Below are 19,256 nucleotides of genomic sequence, written 5' to 3'. Positions count from 1 at the left end.
GTTCCAAATCCTAAAAAATATTATGAAAATGTTCCTTGCATGTCAAAGACTCAGCATGATGAATTAGATTACTCTGTTTTTTTTATTTCATTTCTCTATTCCACTGTCTCCGCTGATTGAAGAATATTACTGATTATCAAAGCTGTGGTGTGTCGAACACTGAATTTCAACCATTTCCAGCCTGAGTCTTGAGTTCAGACGTTTTCAAACAGCCACAACATGAAACCCCAACAGCACAGCTACAGTCCAACAGGATGAAAACAACCACATCGGAAATGGAACATGGACTATCAGCGTGCTCTGACTTCCCTGCAAACTAAAGTGGGATGGCTGGAGACTGAAGTCGCCAGTTTGAAAGAAAAATGCCTGGACTTTGAGGGAAGGATGAGACGCTCAAATATTCAGATCCTCAACGTGCCTGAAGCGCCCGATTGGAGCGCCTCGTCTGCCGCCTCCAGTCTGCTGGGAAAGGTGTTGAACACTGAGATATTGTGGTCGGCCGGCCCCACTGGGTCTTCCTGCAACGAGCTCCGATCAGCTCCGATAAGACCCACCACATTGGAGCCAAGCTACATTATTACCAGGACTGTGTGGAGATTCTCCGCCGTGCTCAGGAAACTGGCCCACTTCAACTCAGCGGAGCCACGGTCTACATATTCGTGAAGGCTGGAATTCTACCAGAAACGCCACAAAACTGAACATGCCATCATACTGTGCAATATCACACTGTGCAATTATTCCATTTTAATCTATCCCATTTCTCATCCTGCTCTTTTATTTATCATTCATATGCACCTTATTTTAACTGTTTGACTGTTTGCACTACTTTTTAAAATATATTTAAATACGTTTTTTTAATGCCTTTTTTACCGGTTGCTAAGCAACTACATTTCGTTGCCAGTTCCTCACTGTGTGATGAACTGCAATGACAATAAAGAAAGTCCAAGTCCAAGTCCAAGTCCAAGATAAGTGATAATTTACCTTACAACATTAACCCTGTCATCAGGCTGGTGAGTCGTAAAGACACACTGGCTGTCATTGTAAAGACTCAATATGAAGATGCTGATATGTTGGTGGACATAGATCTACTATTAAGTAATGTCAGAAGATAAAATTGGAATGACACTTTCTCCCATATATATATTTGAATAAATCTTCTGACTAGTCTGAGTGACACATTCTTAGATCTCAGAAAACTATTGTATTTTTTTCATCTAGTTTATCATTGCATGATCATTATTTTAAATTTTTTTTTTTTACTCAGTAAATAGCTTAAAACGTATCACTCAGTGCCCTTCTACTTATTGCTGGTATTTAATTTACTTATCTTTCTTTTTTCTTTTCTCTTTTTTCTTCATATAATTTTAATTTAATTCATATTCTTTTTTATTCTATTTTTTCTCATTTATTGCTATAACTATTATTATGTAAATGTGCAGGTAGATTTAAGTATCTTTTATTTATATATATGTAAAGAATTAAAGATCCATAAAATTGATAATGAAATTGCTTCTGATCTGAAAAGACCATTTTCCAGAACAGAAGTGATAAATGCTATAAACTCAATGCAAAACGCAAAGTCTCCCAACCCTGATGGATTTCCGAGCGAATTTTACAAAATGTTTGCGATCCAGCTTGCCCCTGCTCTGCTCCCTATGTTTGAGGAATCCTTTACCAACTCTTCCCACTTCCTATAAGCTCCCTTGTGTGGTTCGTACTGCCCTGTTTCCCTTCTTAATGTAGACAAGAAGAGTCTAGCCAAGATACTGGCACATCAGTTAGAAACGATCCTTCATTCCATTATCTCAGATGACCAAACCGGATTCATTGAAGAGCGCCACTCTTTTTTCAACATACGACGCCTATTTAGTATAATCTATTACCCCACTCCATCCAATATTCCAGAGATAGTTTTATCCCTCGAAGGCTGAAAAAGCATTTGACAGGGTGGAGTGTGATTATTTGTTCTATACCCTCAAACAATTTGGCTTTGGCTCCAAATTTATCTGATGGATATGTTGGGCCTGGAATCCCTGCTCTCCTTCAAGCAGTTTTCTCTGAAGAGAACAGGCTGCAAGAACAATGAGGAGGTAATAGAACAGCAGGGGGGAGGACCGTGACCTGAGAGGGCCACAAGCCTCAGGTTGGAAAAGCCCCAACTTGGTCAAACCCAGCTCGCGACCTCTGTGCTCCAATCTCCACCTTACAAACAGTTATTTAAGATTGTTGTATTTTACGCAGGAATATTAACTAACTTAAATAACCTTTTTGCAAACGAGACTGATATTTTGGTATTAGCTGTTTCCAGTTTAGCTGGTGGTGCCCCAATTTCATTATTACTTGATAAATAATCAATTTATTTAAATTCCAAATTTTTCATTCATAAATTATTTTTGATCATTTATTAACTTTTGAGTAATTACTCAATTACTCTAAGAGTTGTTAATGAGTAAATGACCGTTTACTTCCATTAATAATTAAAAATTTTCATAAATTACTTCCAGTGATCTATTACTTTCAGTAATCTATTACTTACAGTCATATTAATGCTTATAACCCACCATAAATCCCAACAGATAAAACTATTACACTACTCTCTAATAGCAGCTGTCCATACGAACAATAATCTGTCTGCCTATTGTCCACTGTTGCACGGCACCATACAGGGATGTTCACTATCAACACTGTTCTTTGCTTTAGCAGTTGAACCACTTGCTGTTGCATCACGTGGTAAAACTGATATGAAGGGGATATGGCGAAATGGTTCAGAACATAGGATATCCCTTTATGCTGATGATATTCTTTTATTCTTGTCTGAACCCTTGACTGGTTTAGCGATCATACTTAACACATTGGGAGAGTTGCACAAAATATCTGGGTTCAAAGTCAATTTACAAAAAAGTGAAATCATGCCACTTAGTACTACTGCCAAATCAATTAATTTAGACCTTTTTTGCCTGGAAGTTAACACATGCCAATTTATATATTAAGGAATTTGGATCACACATGATTTTAAACACATTTTCAAAGCTAATTTCCCCCATTATTGTGTCATTTAAAGCAGGATCAGGAATGATGGAGTCTGCTGCCTTTATCATTAGGAGGTAGAATCAATGTAATTAAAATGAATTTGCTGCCTACATTTGTATATGTTTTTCAGAGCATTCCTCTGCTTCTGTCAAAATCTTTGTCAATTGATAAACGAATATTGGAGTTCATTTGGAACAAGAAAACACCCCGAATATGTAAAAATATGCTACGACGCCATTGTCAAAATGGGGGCTTTTCCCTCCCTAACGTTCAACATTACTACTGGGCTGCCAACATATGAAATGTACTCTACTGGAAAGGATCCCAACGCTCTGATTCAACCCCTAAATGGCTTCAACTGGAACATTTGTCCTTTCATTCCACTTTTTTCAGTGCATTGCTTAATGCAAAACTTCCTTTATTCAAACCTATTTCTGAATCTTTTTCTAATCCAATAATCAAACACTCCTTTAAGATATGGACACAATTCTGAAGATTTTTTTCATTAAAAGATATTTCAATCCACGCCCTATAACAAAAAACCACCTCTTTAAACCATCAATCGTGGACAAAGCTTTCGATGTCTGGGTTAAAGGAGGAGCCACTACAAATGAAAATCCGTTTGTTAATGACTCTTTTACATCTTTTGATCAATTGAGATCAAAATTCAATATTCCACGGTCACATTTCTTCACAAATCTTCAGATCCATAATTTTGTGTCAACATTTATTTCCTCTTTTCCATCCACACCGAACAGCTCTCTTTTGAAACTGAATCTATTGGAATATAATCTATTTATTCCTTAATTAACACACGATTTGAAACCTTTGATCAGGTTGAAGAACTGTTGAGAAGTAGAATTGAGCTTAGAACTTTCTGAGAGAATCTGGGAAGAAAGAAGCCTTGGGAAATGTATAATCTCTTCATGCAGTGGTCCACTTCAAGGTTACGCATCGCCTCCACTGGTCCAAAATCAAAGTATCTCAAATGTTTCCTGGTATTGATCCCTTGTGTGATCATTACAGGCAAGCAGCAGGTACTCGTACCCAATGTCATGTCAGTCCTCAGAGGCCTCTGGGGGTGTGGCTGGGTGTTTCCCTCTCCTGTCTCTCCTCCCTTTTGTTCCAGGCTGTTTGAGGAAGTGGAGCTGCTGAGGATTCATCACCTGATTCAGTTCAGCTGCTACGACCGGGTGGAGCTCGTGTTCTCCTGATCATCTGCACCTCTTAAACGGCAGTTGGACTCCACTGGGCCCTGGATCGTAACACTCCCTGCCCTCGCCTGCCTCACCTGCCTCGCCTGCCTCGCCTGCCTCACCTGCCCCACTGCGACCAGACCCGCCTCCAGCCCCAGTAGCTCCTGCTTCCTCGACCTGGGCCTTCCACCACCGGAGCCTGCAGGACCTTCTGGAGATCCGTACCCAGCGAGGACTGGCTCCTTCTCTGTTCTCTCTGTTTGTAGAATAAACTCTCACCAGTGCACACATCTGTCTGCAGCTGGTTTATCTGCACCTGAGCCTCCGAAGTCGCACCGTAACACCCACATGTTTTGGTCCTGCCCAAAACTGGACGCATTTTGGAAACTGATTTTCTCAACATTTACAGATGTCTTAAAATGTCATTAAAACCCCCTCCAATAACTGCAATACTTTTTGGGGTCATACCACCTGAGGTACATCCCAGTCATCGGGTAAAAACTATGATTGTTTTCGGTTCCCTGTTGGCACGTCTTTTAATCCATGACTTTTAAATCATGGATAAATGATACTGTTCATTTCATAAGATGTGAGAAAAATACGATACACCACAGGAGACAGTGCCCAGAAATTCTATACCGTCTGGCAACCTTTTATAACTTGTATAGAAAAAAATGGAAACTCAGGATTCTGTACATCAGAGTTCATAATCCCACCACTTTTTGGGTGACTTGTGTTTCGAGTAACTTGCATATATATATGAGCATTTATCTATTGTGTGTTTATGTGTGTGTACATGTGCACATATTTATTTTATGTATCTCATATACCTACTATAATTTGCCCTTTCACAGCATGTTTCAACTTGTTATTGTTGGAGCTATGGGGGGGAAACATCATTGGTGTTCATGTTTTTGTTTCTATGTAAAATTGGAAAAGGAACAATAAAAAGACCTTGACAAAATAAAGTGACAGATTTTCCGATGTGGCAGTGGCAGCCTCAGTCCAGCCATGTCCAGTCGGTGCTGTAGAGAAGCATGGTGGCTATTTATGAGCTGGCTTCATACGCTGGCATCAGGACATCACCCGTAGTCGGACTATCAGGTTTCACTCTTACAAGACTGATATAGATACATCTAAACTGCGACCCTGCACATAGTCCTGGAGAAATAGGCAGCCACTTAAATAGTTGAAAACTTTCAGACGTCTCCTGACTTCCTTTAGTTAAATATAAACAATGCAGAGGCCACGTCCACACTGGTCTGAACGTGAAGTTAAACTGAAAGCACCTCAGAACAAAAGCATTCTCTCTGGAGTTGAAGTATCCTGGGGCCTCATTACAAAGACCTCTATGGATAAAAGATGGCGTACGCCCAAATCCACAAAACTTTGTATGCTCACAAATGAATCCAGATGTGCGTATGCATGAATCCAAGCATACTTACTTTGTACATCCTGATCAATGTGGAATTGAGTGCACATGTTGGAGTGCAACATATCCAAGCCCCCATTTAAATATGCAAATTAGGGATGAGTGAGGACACCACTGTCTGTATCTGTATCTGTTTAACCATCTAAATGATCTGTATCCGTACATGTACTCAGAGTGGGCGGGGCCTAAACCTATATACAGTATATAAAGCTTAATTTGTAATATGTATAATATAGTATTTCTTTTTATGAACAGCCACATACAATAAACATATTAACATAGGCTACTTTGTGTGTTCAGCTATATGTGTGTATGTGTGTCAGTGGTCTGTAAGACTGTTTATTTAATGATGTGTGAACCTGGTGATTCATGTAAACATCCAGTGGAGACAAACAGGAAACAACATGTCAGCCTTGTTCACTGTGTTCTTCTCAAAAGCGCCACGTTCAGTACCAGCAAAGTTTTCAACTGACTTTACATCACCAGCCACACTAAGAGCAAGCAGATGGGAAAAAAAAAAAAAAAAAACCCGGCTGTAGTGGAGACAGTGACGGACGCAACGCGAGATGTTTTCAGCTCTGTCTTGTCAAAAACACCACGTACGTTAGGAAACAACTTCTTCAAGTAATAATATTATACAAACTGAAATAGAGGCGAGCTGAAGTAATACTGAGTACTGAAGAGAGCAACTGTCACTCTGTGTGTCTGAGCTGCTGCAGAGATGTGTGTGTGGAGGGGCGGGGTCTGTGTGTGACTGGCCAATCATTAAATCTTTGATCAGAACCCATCTCTGATAACACGTGCTTCAGGAATATCCAGTCCACCCATCAATGCTTCTCAGCATCGAGGCCGGGAAGCATTGATGGGTGAGACTGTTCTCGGGCAGCTGACATGATGTTAGGGTTAGGGTTAGATATCCCTAACCCTAACCCTAACATTAAAGTCTAATGTCATTCATTCCAAGCCTTCCAGGTATAAAGCCTGTCTGGTCCATATTAATGACTTTATTAATTACTCCTTGGAATCTTCAAGCTCGTAAAGCACCTAAAATGTTTACATCGTATGCTAATTGGCCTGTCGGAGGCGCATTGACTGGGATCTTTCCAATCCTTATGAATAACAGAAATTAATGTTTCCGCCCAAGTTTTTGGCAGGTGTTTTGAACTTTATGCGTCGTTAAACCCGTTATGTAAAATGGGAGTGAGCTTGCTTTCAAGACACTTTTAAAATTCACCTGGAAAACCGTCATGTCCAGGCGATTTGTTATTTTTTAGCTTTTATATAAGAAACTTTATTTCTTCTTTGGCTACATTCTCCACAAGTGCCTTACAGTTTTCTTTGTCAAGTTTTGAGAGATTCATTTGTTGAAGAAACTGCTTAATTTGTTCTGATTTATCGAGAGAGGTTGTGGAGTGACATCATTAAGCATAGTAGTTTGAGAATGCACTTGCTATTGCTTTGGGATGAGACACCATGTTTTTGGAAGTGGAACATGTAACCTTTTGAATTTAGATTTTTTTTTAACTGAAAGGCAAGTAATCAGTTCCATGTTTCCATGTTCATAAAACTTCTGATTAGAGAAAAGTAAAGCGCCTTCTGCTTTATATCATATATATTCTGTCTACACTTATTGAGTTCTATTGCACCAGAGGGGCTCAGGTATCCTGGCGACCCGGCGGCAACGGAGCTCAAAAGTGTGGGAGCATTTTAAGAAAACAAAAGAGAAAAGCGTGCAATGCAATATCTGCAAGACAGAACTTGCCTTCCACGGCAGCACTGTGATGCACCAGCACCTGAAAAGGAAGCACGTTGTGGCTTATGACAACGATGGAGAGGGACCGTCGTCTCGGCTAGCTAACTGGCTAGTTAGCTGCTAATATTAGCGTAAACAGACAGCTAACTTATTACGTACTCATAGAGCTGTAAACGATAACATGAGCGAGGGTGATTTGATTCATTAGCCGCCCTTAGAACAAGTGCCTTTTCCTTATTTTGCTCAGCTGTTTGCACTTTATTCTACACAGTGAAACAAGGGTTAGTTGCTACAAGCATACTTTCATTAAAGGTTTAATGAACTATCATCTTAATGGTCTTTATTTTTAATTACCATATAGCTTAAACACTTAAAGTTGAAAACTAATGATGGTTATATAAGAGCAGCTTCATGCTGGTAAGATAAGCTGTATGTTTTACATTCAATTTATTTATGATCCGATAAGTCGACGAATCGAAAAAATAATCAGTGATTAGTCGACTATCAAATAATTGTTTGTGGCAGCCCTTGATTGTACCCGAATGTTGTGCTCCTTTAGCCTTTTGATGATTTCTGGTACTTGCTTCCTCCTCCTTTGCAGCTCAGGTGAGTGATCCTGGTCAAACTATATTCTTTTCCCTTGAAGCTGCACCTCCTTCTGCTTCCACGCTTGTTGGATCACTACTTGTTTCACACTAAAGTTCAGAAAACGGACAATTATGGACCTCGGTGGTGCTGTTTCCGTTGGTTTAGGTGTGGTGGCTCTATGAGCGCTCTCTAGCTGAATATTCAAATCTTCTCGTAACGTTAAACATGTCTTGAACAGGTTTGTAGTGAACTCCATATTTCAGGCGATGCTTTTGGGCAAACAGACTGAGGAGCTTTAAACACAGAGTCAATGGTTCTGAAAGCAGGCTGTGATGATTTCAATGGCACTGTCAATCCATTGGGAGCAATGTCGGGTTCAGAGTATTGCTCCAGGACACTTTGGCACGTGGACGGGTAGAGAAAGGAATCGAACCTGCAACCCTTTGATCAGGAGACGACCACTCGGCCAACCAAGCCCTGCCGCTCCAATATGGCGCTTTCCCCCCTTCCCCTCTCGGTTCTCTCCAGCCGGTCCGCTGTCTGCAGTCTGGCTCCTGGAGTCCAGCTCAGACCCCCAGACCCCCAGACCCCCAGACCCCCAGACCCCCAGACCGGCCTTCTGACGGACAGCTAAGCTCACTTCCGACCAGCCCCTCAGGACCCTCAGTAAAAAATCACTGAAAAAAGGACTTATGTTTTAAAAGTGAACTCACGTCGTCGTCTTTCTCCAGCTCGAGCCCCATGTCCCTCAGTTGGCCCTCGAACTCCTCCCTCCTGAAGGCCTTGTGGTCGTCCTGGCCGTTGGAGCCCAGCTCCACGTCGCCCAGAGCTGCTGACCGCGGTGCGGAGGAGGCGCTGGGCCGTGGTGTTTGGTGCTGGTGTTTGGTCTGGTGGTTGCGGCTGTAAGGACCCCGGCGGAGGCTGCGGGCCACGGCTTTCTCCGTGAAATGGTACACCGACTGGCGGGTGGAGCGGCTCGCCCCGGGCTTCTTCACGTGGTAGGTGAGGACGTAGTCCACCCGCCGCTGACCGTCCTGGAAGAACAGGCCATGCTGGGAGCTGGTGCTCTCCTCCGGGGTTAAAGCTTTCAGCAGCTACACAGCAACAAACCACATTGAAGACACAGGAAATCAAAATCGAACTCAAACAAAACAATGTCTGAAGATAATTCATCCCCAACTGATCTCAGTCTATTGTGATTGTTGCTTTTTGAATTCACCATTACCACAGAAAATCATGTTTACACATGTTAGATATCTGTTTTTGATCATTGACATTTAATTTGACCTTTAAGGCCACATTTACACAAACCCAGTTAAAAAAAAAAAAAAACAAACAATATTTCCCTCCACGTTTAAAAAGAAATCTTAATTTACAATGACCCACATATACAGCTGGTTCAGAGCTGCCAAACCTGTAGGGGGCAGTGTAGCAAGAAACATGGAGCCATGATAGCCAATCAGAATCCTGGAGAAAAAAACAGGCGTAAACATCCGCCGACCTGCCGTCAGTTGCAAAAAGAGACACAGATTTGATCTCGATCTCCGCTGTGGCCACAAGGTTTTCAGGAATCATCAAACACACAAGTTGACACTGGCTGATTAAAACCAAACCATCTCATCCCTATTTTTAATGCAGAGGCAAGATAATCATAATTTCAAATATAAAAATGATGATTATCTTGCCTCTGCACTAATAACAGTATCGTCACTGGAGTTTGTTTCAACATCCAGTTCAACTCTGGCGTGACAGTAATGATTCTGCCCTGGTGAGACGGCTTGCTCCGAGCGTCTTTGTGTATCTTGCCGCACTCCCTGAAAGAGCGAGTTGAGCGCCTCTAGTGGCTGCGTGCGTCGTCGCAATCTCTCTTTACACCCACCTGGTGGTCGCATCAAGTTATTGCATGCCGCTAGTGGTCATGGTCACCACCCCGGCCACCACTGCCTCCCTCCGGCATCAAAAGTAAACACTTCAGTGTCACCTCAATTTCCCATAATGCATCCTGTTTTTAGAGCAACAGAAAAGCCCACAACAGCAGTCCTTTAATCCTACGGTTCACATGTGACACACCTGAATAAAGACCAAGTTCTGCCTCCAAATGGCTCGTTGACTGTTGAAGTTTGATTGATCGTTTAGATTAAACCACAATTGAGGATAACTCAGGGAGCTCCATCTCAGGTTTGGTTGATCCGTCTGTGACAGCTTTGGGCAGTGTGCCTACAATTTTCACCAAAATTAGAATTTTGTTATTAAAGAAGTTCACAAAGTAATTACTGCTCAAAGATAGTTACTCCAGCAGAATCCACACGGGGAAAATGAAAAATGTAGGACACAGTGTTAGTTGTTGATGTACATCTATATTCCATTGTTAATACCTTTCTGAAGGAAGTTTGTCATTACACTCAAACAAACACCTATTTAGAGCATTTATAGTTTGTGAAAGATACCCGGGTTTCTTCACATTTTAGCATCAAGGAAACATCTGAAAATTCCCCAAGATCCCTTTTGTACACTCAATCTCAATTTGCACTGGAAGAAGCTACTAGCAATCAGTTCAAATGTCACAAAATATCCCACTTTCATCTGCTGTCACCAACCTCGGTGTGAGACTCCACCCTCACCTAACGTTTCAAGCGTCTGTGTAAATTCTGTTTCTTCCATCTTAAACACATTTCCAGACTCCACCCCTCCCTCACCATACCCACGCTGAGAAGCTCAACGTTCATTTCCTCCAGGCTGGACACTGCAATGCCCCTTCATTGAGATCACAAGCAAAAGTCTCTACAAGCTCCAGCTCAGCCACAACAATTCAATTCAACTTTATTTATACAGCACCAAACACAACACAGTCATTCCTCAGTGCTTTTAACAGAGAAAAGAGAAAAACCCAACAGATCCACATGAGCAGCAGCTTTATTAAGACTGAGAGAGGAGGGGAGAGGAGAGGAGAGGAGAGGAGGTGATGGAGGGGAGGGGAGAGGAGGGGAAGGGAGGGGAGAGGAGAGGAGAGGAGAGGAGAGGAGGTGATGGAGGGGAGGGGAGAGGAGGGGAGGGGAGAGGAGAGGAGGGGAGAGGAGAGGAGAGGAGGGGAGAGGAGAGGAGAGGAGAGGAGAGGTTTGGTTTTCAAAGTCCCTTTATTTGTCCATTTCAAAGAGAAACAGATCACTGTCACATCATCACTCGGCTAACAAAACCAAAAACAAACAAACAAAACCAAAACACAAGAAACCAACAGCAACAACAACAAGGATAGCTTCTCAAGATGTACTTGACTAAACAAAAATCAAAATCAGTCCTCCACCTTCCCCACAGAACCCCAAACCTCCCAACAGCCCCGGTGTGACTGAAGCCTCTTGTTGGTCATTACAAACCTCAGTCTGGCCTGAAGCAGACCTTTTCAAACCACCACCAGTCCACACTTCCAGATCCCCGAGTCCGCTTCCTGCCTGTTAGCCACATGGCTAGCTTAGCAGAAGCCCATATATAGTTCAGCAGTATTTGCACAGTCTTTTTCCTGGCGCTGTATTTTGGACCAAACACGAACAAATGAAAAGTCAAAAAGGCCTGAGAGCCGAGAGCAGCTTACAGATCAATGGTCAAGGGTTTCAGACTGTCCACTGCCCCCCCCCCAGCTCTGGATCAAGGTGTGCTCTGTCTCTGGTTGTAGCTCTGGCTCCATCACAACCCTCCCCTGGAGGTCTGCGGTCCGTTTGTCACCAGGCAGGTGTCCAGGGACCGCCAGCTGCCCTTCAGAGAAAAGCTTGGACCAAAGAACTCAGTCCACCTCCACTCTTTCATCCCGCCAGCGAACGCAGGTTCACGACTTTAACACAGGTTTGGTAGATGCTTTTCTCTCCGGCGTCACGAAACATTTCTTTCAAAACGGGATTTTGAAAGAGAGCAGCTGACCTCCCCCCTCCTGCCACAAAGCTGTTGAAAGTATCCGAACCGCCCAGCTCTCCTCAGCAGCAACCGAGCTGTGTTGGACCAGGATGGTCCACAGTCATAGAGCAGCTGTTGTGCAGTTGTGAGTCTGAAGGCAGCGATCTTTGCCTGGATGTTAATGAGGCCCTGCCCTCCTTCAGCCACTGGCAGGTAAAGTGCCATGAATTTCATGAAAGAATGGACTTCAGGTGCAATGGAGGACGACTGCATGTCAGAGAGGAGCAGCTGAACCTCCAACTACCTTCTACATGAGACATAAATAGGGAGTGAATTCTGAGCTGTGACCTCATCTTCTCCCTGGGAAGTCTACTTAGAACCAGTGGCTGCAGACCTGCTGGAAGGTACATACAGATCCAACTACACAGATCCAGCCTGTCAGTTTTTCATGAATACACGCTTATCAATTTCAAATCCATGAAGTTCCATCCAGGTCATGTGACATTTAGGAGTGACAGGTGGAATTTACTTTACAGTAAAGAGACGAATGCTCCAATAAAGTCCACTGAAATGATGTGTGAAGATATTTTAAGAGTTTGTGTTGAAATCTGCAGTGAGGACCTCCTGGTTGTGACTCGAATAGGGGCAGGACTGGAATGAAGGACCAGACTTAGAGATTCCGATAGACCACATGGTTCCTGGTTGGGCAGGCTGCCTCCTCTCATGTTGCAGTGACACACCCAGGTGGAGCAGGAGGGCTGCTGTTCCCTGCAGCCCTCCTGCTCCCAGGTGGAGCAGGAGGGCTGCTGTTCCCTGCAGCCCTCCTGCTGGCTGGGTCATTCATGTTTCCTGAAAAGGTTCAGCCCAGAAGAGGTGAACAGGAGGACCGAGTGGATCCACCACCTCCGAGAACCAGCATCAGGGTCAAAGGCCAACCTGCTTCAGGACCCCCGGGAAAGAAACCTTTGACCCCAGAACAGCCTGAGGAAACTAAACCAAGAACAACTATTCTTCCAGTTCCACCCTGAGGTGTTTGGACTCACAAGCTCCTTCAGCAGAACTTCACGTCCTGCTGGAGGTCCTGAATGAAGACTCATTGTCCTGTGTGTGTGTGTGTGTGTGTGTGTGTGTGTGTGTGTGTGTGTGTGTGTGTGTGTGTGTGTGTGTGTGTGTGTGTGTGTGTGTGTGTGTGTGTGTGTGTGTGTCCCATTCATCTCTCATTTCAATTGCCTGGTTGTCTCTCCTCCATGTGTGGGATCACTCCTCAATCACTACTCACTCACTCACTCACTACTCACTCACTCACTCACTCACTCACTCACTCACTCACTCACTCACTCACTCACTCATCACTCACTCATCACTCACTCATCACTCACTCACTCACTCACTCGCTCACTCATCACTCACTCACTCACTCATCACTCACTCACTCACTCACTCATCACTCATCACTCACTCACTCATCACTCACTCACTCACTCATCACTCACTCACTCACTCACTCATCACTTACTCATCACTCACTCATCACTTACTCATCACTCACTCACTCATCACTCACTCACTCACTCACTCACTCACTCACTCATCACTCACTCATCACTCACTCACTCACTCATCACTCACTCACTCATCACTTACTCATCACTCACTCATTACTTACTCATCACTCACTCACTCACTCACTCATCACTCATCACTCACTCACTCATCACTCACTCACTCACTCACTCATCACTCACTCACTTACTCACTCATCACTTACTCATCACTCACTCATCACTTACTCATCACTCAGTCACTCACTCACTCACTCATCACTCATCACTCACTCACTCACTCATCACTCACTCACTCACTCATCACTTACTCATCACTCTCACTTACTCATCACTCACTCATCACTCACTCACTCACTCACTCACTCACTCACTCACTCATCACTCACTCATCACTCACTCATCACTCACTCACTCATCACTCACTCATCACTCACTCATCACTCACTCACTCACTCATCACTCACTCACTCACTCACTCACTCACTCACTCACTCATCACTCACTCATCACTCACTCATCACTCACTCACTCACTCATCACTCACTCACTCACTCACTCATCACTTACTCATCACTCACTCATCACTTACTCATCACTCACTCATTACTTACTCATCACTCACTCACTCACTCACTCACTCATCACTCATCACTCACTCACTCATCACTCACTCACTCACTCACTCATCACTCACTCACTTACTCACTCATCACTTACTCATCACTCACTCATCACTTACTCATCACTCAGTCACTCACTCACTCACTCATCACTCATCACTCACTCATCACTCACTCATCACTCACTCACTCACTCATCACTCACTCATCACTCACTCACTCACTCATCACTTACTCATCACTCTCACTTACTCATCACTCACTCATCACTCACTCACTCACTCACTCACTCACTCACTCACTCACTCACTCACTCACTCATCACTCACTCATCACTCACTCATCACTCACTCACTCACTCATCACTCACTCACTCACTCATCACTCAGTCATTACTTACTCATCACTCACTCACTCACTCACTCACTCACTCACTCACTCACTCACTCACTCACTCACTCACTCACTCATCACTCACTCACTCACTCATCACTCATCACTCACTCATCACTCACTCACTCATCACTCATCACTCACTCACTCACTCATCACTCATCACTCACTCATCACTCACTCACTCATCACTCATCACTCACTCATCACTCACTCACTCATCACTCACTCACTCATCACTCACTCATCACTCACTCACTCACTCATCACTCACTCACTCACTCATCACTTACTCATCACTCACTCATCACTTACTCATCACTCACTCACTCATCACTCATCACTCATCACTCACTCATCACTCACTCATCACTCATCATGTCACGTTTGCTTCTCACTCACACGTCCAGCAAGTCTCATGTATTTTGATCATGTTTTGCCTCTTGCGGCTCATTTCTTCTGACTGAACCTTTTTATTGCTTCAAGCGAAACTCTTCATAGGGAAATAAACAGTTTAGAACTGAACCATTGTGTCTGTAACCCTCCTGACAAAGATCAGCCACCACTCAGTGGAGGACAGCTTGATGGTATAACCAACATATTGTGACATTAAAGAAGTTGGTGTTAAAACTGGAGAAGAAATGGCATGATTGAAGTGTTTGGTGCTGGTTACTATGGCAACAACACATCATCAGCAGTGTAAAACTGAGCCGTCTCACGCCGGCCTGAACCAGCTCACGCTCCCTGTTAGTGGTGGACAATCCAACGCTGGGGGAATTCTACAACAATGGAAGTGTCTACTGTTCCTCCTCAAGAGAGGAAAACAAGAACAAGCCCAGGTTTGTCTTCAGCACTACAGCCAGGCTCACAATAAGCCACTGAACCTCACATCCTTTAACTTTGAGCAGTTTTAATGACACATTCTGACTGTTAGGGAAAGTAAAGACTCATCGCCCAAAGCTGTCAGGGACTCACCAACCACATCTTCAGATTAGTCAGTAGAACCTGACTTACAGTGATCCAGCCTCCATCCTCATAGAGCTCTGAGTTGTGTCCTGGATTGTCGTTTCATCTACAGCAGGGGTGTCAAACCCGAAGCCCTGCAGGTTCTCCACGTCTCCTCCCCTGAACGTCCTGAAGGTTCATCACCACGTTCAGCACAGAGCCAGAGAACCTGCTGCTCATTGCAGTCAGCTGAGTGGAAGCAGGGGGACGTGCAGTAGTGCAGGGCTGCAGCCCTCCACGACCGGCGTTCCACACCTGATCTAAACCAACAACATGTCTGTGAGATCCAATCCAGACACAACTGTTTGAAGAAAAAACAGAGACGAGAAGATTGCTGACGCATAACATCAGAAATTGAAACTGGTTTCAATCATAATTATCAGACAGGTTCCGCTTTGTTCATGTTAACAATGAGTGTTCAGGAGATAAATAGAAAGACACAGACACTTATATTTGTTAACTCCCATGAGGAAGTTCACAGTTCCAGCAGCATGAACACGTGGCAGAATGGAATTCAACCAAGAAGAATCAAAAAGGAGCTTAGCCCAAAAAATAAAGTTCAAATACGACACACAGAGTGACTGTTGTTCTCTTCAGTCCTCCTCAGGTTTTCTTCAGCTCGCCTCTATTTCAGTTTGTATAATATTATTACTTAGTGAACTTGTTTCCTAACGTACGTGGTGCATTTGATAAGACAGAGCTGAAAACACTGTCAGTCACTGGCTTCACTACGGTTGTTTTCCCGTCTGCTTGCTCTGAGTGTGGCTGATGGTGTAAAGTCAGTTGAAAACTTTGCTGGTACTGAACGTGGTGCTTTTGAGAAGAACACAGTGAACAAGGCTGACATGTTATTTCCTGTTTGTCTCCACTGGATGTTTACATGAATCACCAGGTTCACACATCATTAAATAAACAGTCTTACAGACCACTGATACACATACACACATATAGCTGAACACACAAAGTAGCTATATTAATATGTTTATTGTATATGGCTGTTCATAAAATAATATATTATAAATATTATAAATTATATATAAATAAAGCTTTATACACTACATACAGTATATAGTTTTTTATTTATAAAACTTTTCATCTAAATTCTGAGGCTGTTCTGTAAATAGTTTTTAAATAAACAATAAATAAAGCAACTTCTGATCAATCATATCAATTTCAGGCTTAACATAATGTACCAATTTAAGCCCCACCCAGTTTCCGTTGAAAACGCCCACTTCCGGTTTAGGCCCCGCCCACTATGAGTACAGATATGGATACAGATCATTGAGATGGTTGAACAGATCCAGATAGTGGTGAACTCGCTGAGACGCGAGACGTTCCCAGCTCCGTCTTGTCAAATACACCTCGTACGTTAGGAAACACGTTCACCAGGTAGCTTTAAATATCATACAAACTGAAATAGAGGCGAGCTGAAGGAAACCTGAGGTATAATGAAGAGAGCAACACTCAACCGCTGTGTGTGTGTGTGTCAGGAGGGGCGGGGCCTGTGTGTGACTGGCCAATCACAGAGCCTGAAGACAGTCAGTTACCAAATGAGGATTTTCCTTCAGGACGGATATTGATGAGTAAACTCGTATTATGCTTGGACTCATAAAAAATGCATTATCCCTACCGTTCCTAAAGTGCATGTCGTCGTAATACCAGCGCTCCAGAGGGATCCAAGGTTTTCAGAGAAGAGGGAGGCGACACCTCTGAGGCCGGTGACGGTTTCAAAAGAAACCCCCAAAGCACTTTGAGCCAAATCAATGACTTGTAAGAAAGGATGCAGGAGGCAGGGAGGGAGATATTAAACAACTATTAGTCCCAGAAGGCTGGCCCTCAAACCAACACTGGATCATTAAGTGAGGCCAGTTAAAGCGTGTGGTCAATTCTCTGATCCAGAGACTAAACATCCTGAACACATTGGTCCATCTGCAAGCTTTACAACATGTCAGAAAATAATCGGAAGATTTGTGTAAATGTTACAAGTGAACTGGGAGCATGACAAAAAGACAATGACCTATTGAGTCTCCAACTTTATAACAATGGTGTCAGGAGTCACACACCTCGCTCCAGCACCGGATCCTCTCTGGCACTCCTGCAGCCAATCAGCTAATTGATTGTCAAGCAGTCTTAAGCCCTGCAGGGAGGAGGGTCCGGTGCCAGAGGATTGCTAGTCTTCAGACCGTGTGGAGGTGAGGCGGTGTTGTCCTCCCCGGGGGGTGAGTGTCCTCCCCGGGGTGGTTCCTGTTCCGACGCCGGCTCCAAGAAGTTCCCCCGGGTCCCCGTCCCCAGAAGTTCCCCGTCTGGGTCCCGTCCCCAGAAGTTCCCCGTCCGGGTCCCGTCCCGTTTCCGTCCCCAGAAGTTCCCCGTCCGGGTCCCGTCCCGGTTCCGTCCCAAGAGGCCCCCCCCTGGAGATTCCCCCGGGTCCCGTCCCGGTTCCAAGAGGCCCCCCCCTGGAGATTCCCCGGGTCCCGTCCCGGTTCCAAGAGGCCCCCCCCTGGAGATTCCCCCGGGTCCCGTCCCGGTTCCAAGAGGCCCCCCCCCTGGAGATTCCCCCGGGTCCCGTCCCGGTTCCAAGAGGCCCCCCCCCCTGGAGATTCCCCCGGGTCCCGTCCCGGTTCCAAGAGGCCCCCCCCCTGGAGATTCCCCCGGGTCCCGTCCCGGTTCCAAGAGGCCCCCCCCCCTGGAGATTCCCCCGGGTCCCGTCCCGGTTCCAAGAGGCCCCCCCCCTGGAGATTCCCCCGGGTCCCGTCCCGGTTCCAAGAGGCCCCCCCCCCTGGAGATTCCCCCGGGTCCCGTCCCGGTTCCAAGAGGCCCCCCCCCTGGAGATTCCCCCGGGTCCCGTCCCGGTTCCAAGAGGCCCCCCCCTGGAGATTCCCCCGGGTCCCGTCCCGGTTCCAAGAGGCCCCCCCCCTGGAGATTCCCCCGGGTCCCGTCCCGGTTCCAAGAGGCCCCCCCCTGGAGATTCCCCCGGTCCCGTCCCGGTTCCAAGAGGCCCCCCCTGGAGATTCCCCCGGGTCCCCGTCCCGGTTCCAAGAGGCTCCCCGGAGTTCCCGGGTCCCGTCACCGTTCCAGCTCCCCTTTCCCTGTTCCCTCAATAAACCTTACTGTTTGCAAACAACTTTCTGCTTGAGGTCTGCTTCTGGGTTCAGGACACTCCACACGCCGGCGCCCAGCCGTGACAAATGGGCTGTTCACAAAACAGACACTTCCACATAGGAGGGTTTTTAATGATAATGTTTGTCAGCAACAGCCACATGCAAAACAAGCTTTATAACAATCACTTCAAATCCTCCTTCAAACAGCAGCGACTCTTTATGTCTGGTTTACAGCCCACAGATATTACTGTTTAAACTGTTCAGTTTAAACAAGTTTGTTAAGCAGAAACCGAGCTTAACAAACTAAAGAGCCTAAAACATCACTGATCTCAATACAAAGCAGAATTATTTCATATCTATTATAAACAGTGGTGAGTTTGGAAGAAATGTGAAGAGAGGAGGAGGAGGAGGAGGAGGTGACTTAAGGGTTAATAAACTGACAAGCAGGAAACTCCCTCAATCATGAGAACCACTGGGATTTACATGTGTTTTTAACTGGAGGAAGTGAGAACACACACTCAATGTGTGTGTGTGTGTGTGTGTGTGTGTGTGTGTGTGTCTATATATATATATATAGACACACACACACACACACACACACACATTTACACACACAAGCTGTCAGATCTGTGTTCACTGATTCTCCAGGCCTTCTTACATTTCTAATATTTGATCTTCCTGGAGAATTATAATA

The 19,256-nt window shown here is 44.7% G+C and overlaps 1 protein-coding gene across 2 annotated transcripts in view; it reads right to left on the bottom strand.

The window, feature by feature from the left end:
- ano1b (anoctamin 1, calcium activated chloride channel b) overlaps nt 1–19,256 on the bottom strand; it is a 101,069-nt gene that overhangs the window by 80,125 nt on the left and 1,688 nt on the right. For both annotated transcript variants that reach the window (XM_080504697.1, XM_080504698.1), the window contains exon 2: nt 8,713–9,093. In XM_080504697.1, coding sequence (XP_080360823.1) covers nt 8,713–9,093 — 381 coding nt within the window. The remainder of the gene's footprint in view (nt 1–8,712; nt 9,094–19,256) is intronic.

This window comes from Blennius ocellaris (assembly GCF_963422515.1).
Source record: "Blennius ocellaris genome assembly, chromosome: 11".
NCBI classification, from domain to species: Eukaryota; Metazoa; Chordata; class Actinopteri; order Blenniiformes; family Blenniidae; genus Blennius; species Blennius ocellaris.
Note: the sequence above shows the minus strand (reverse complement) of the source record. Positions and strands in the feature narration are given on the sequence as shown.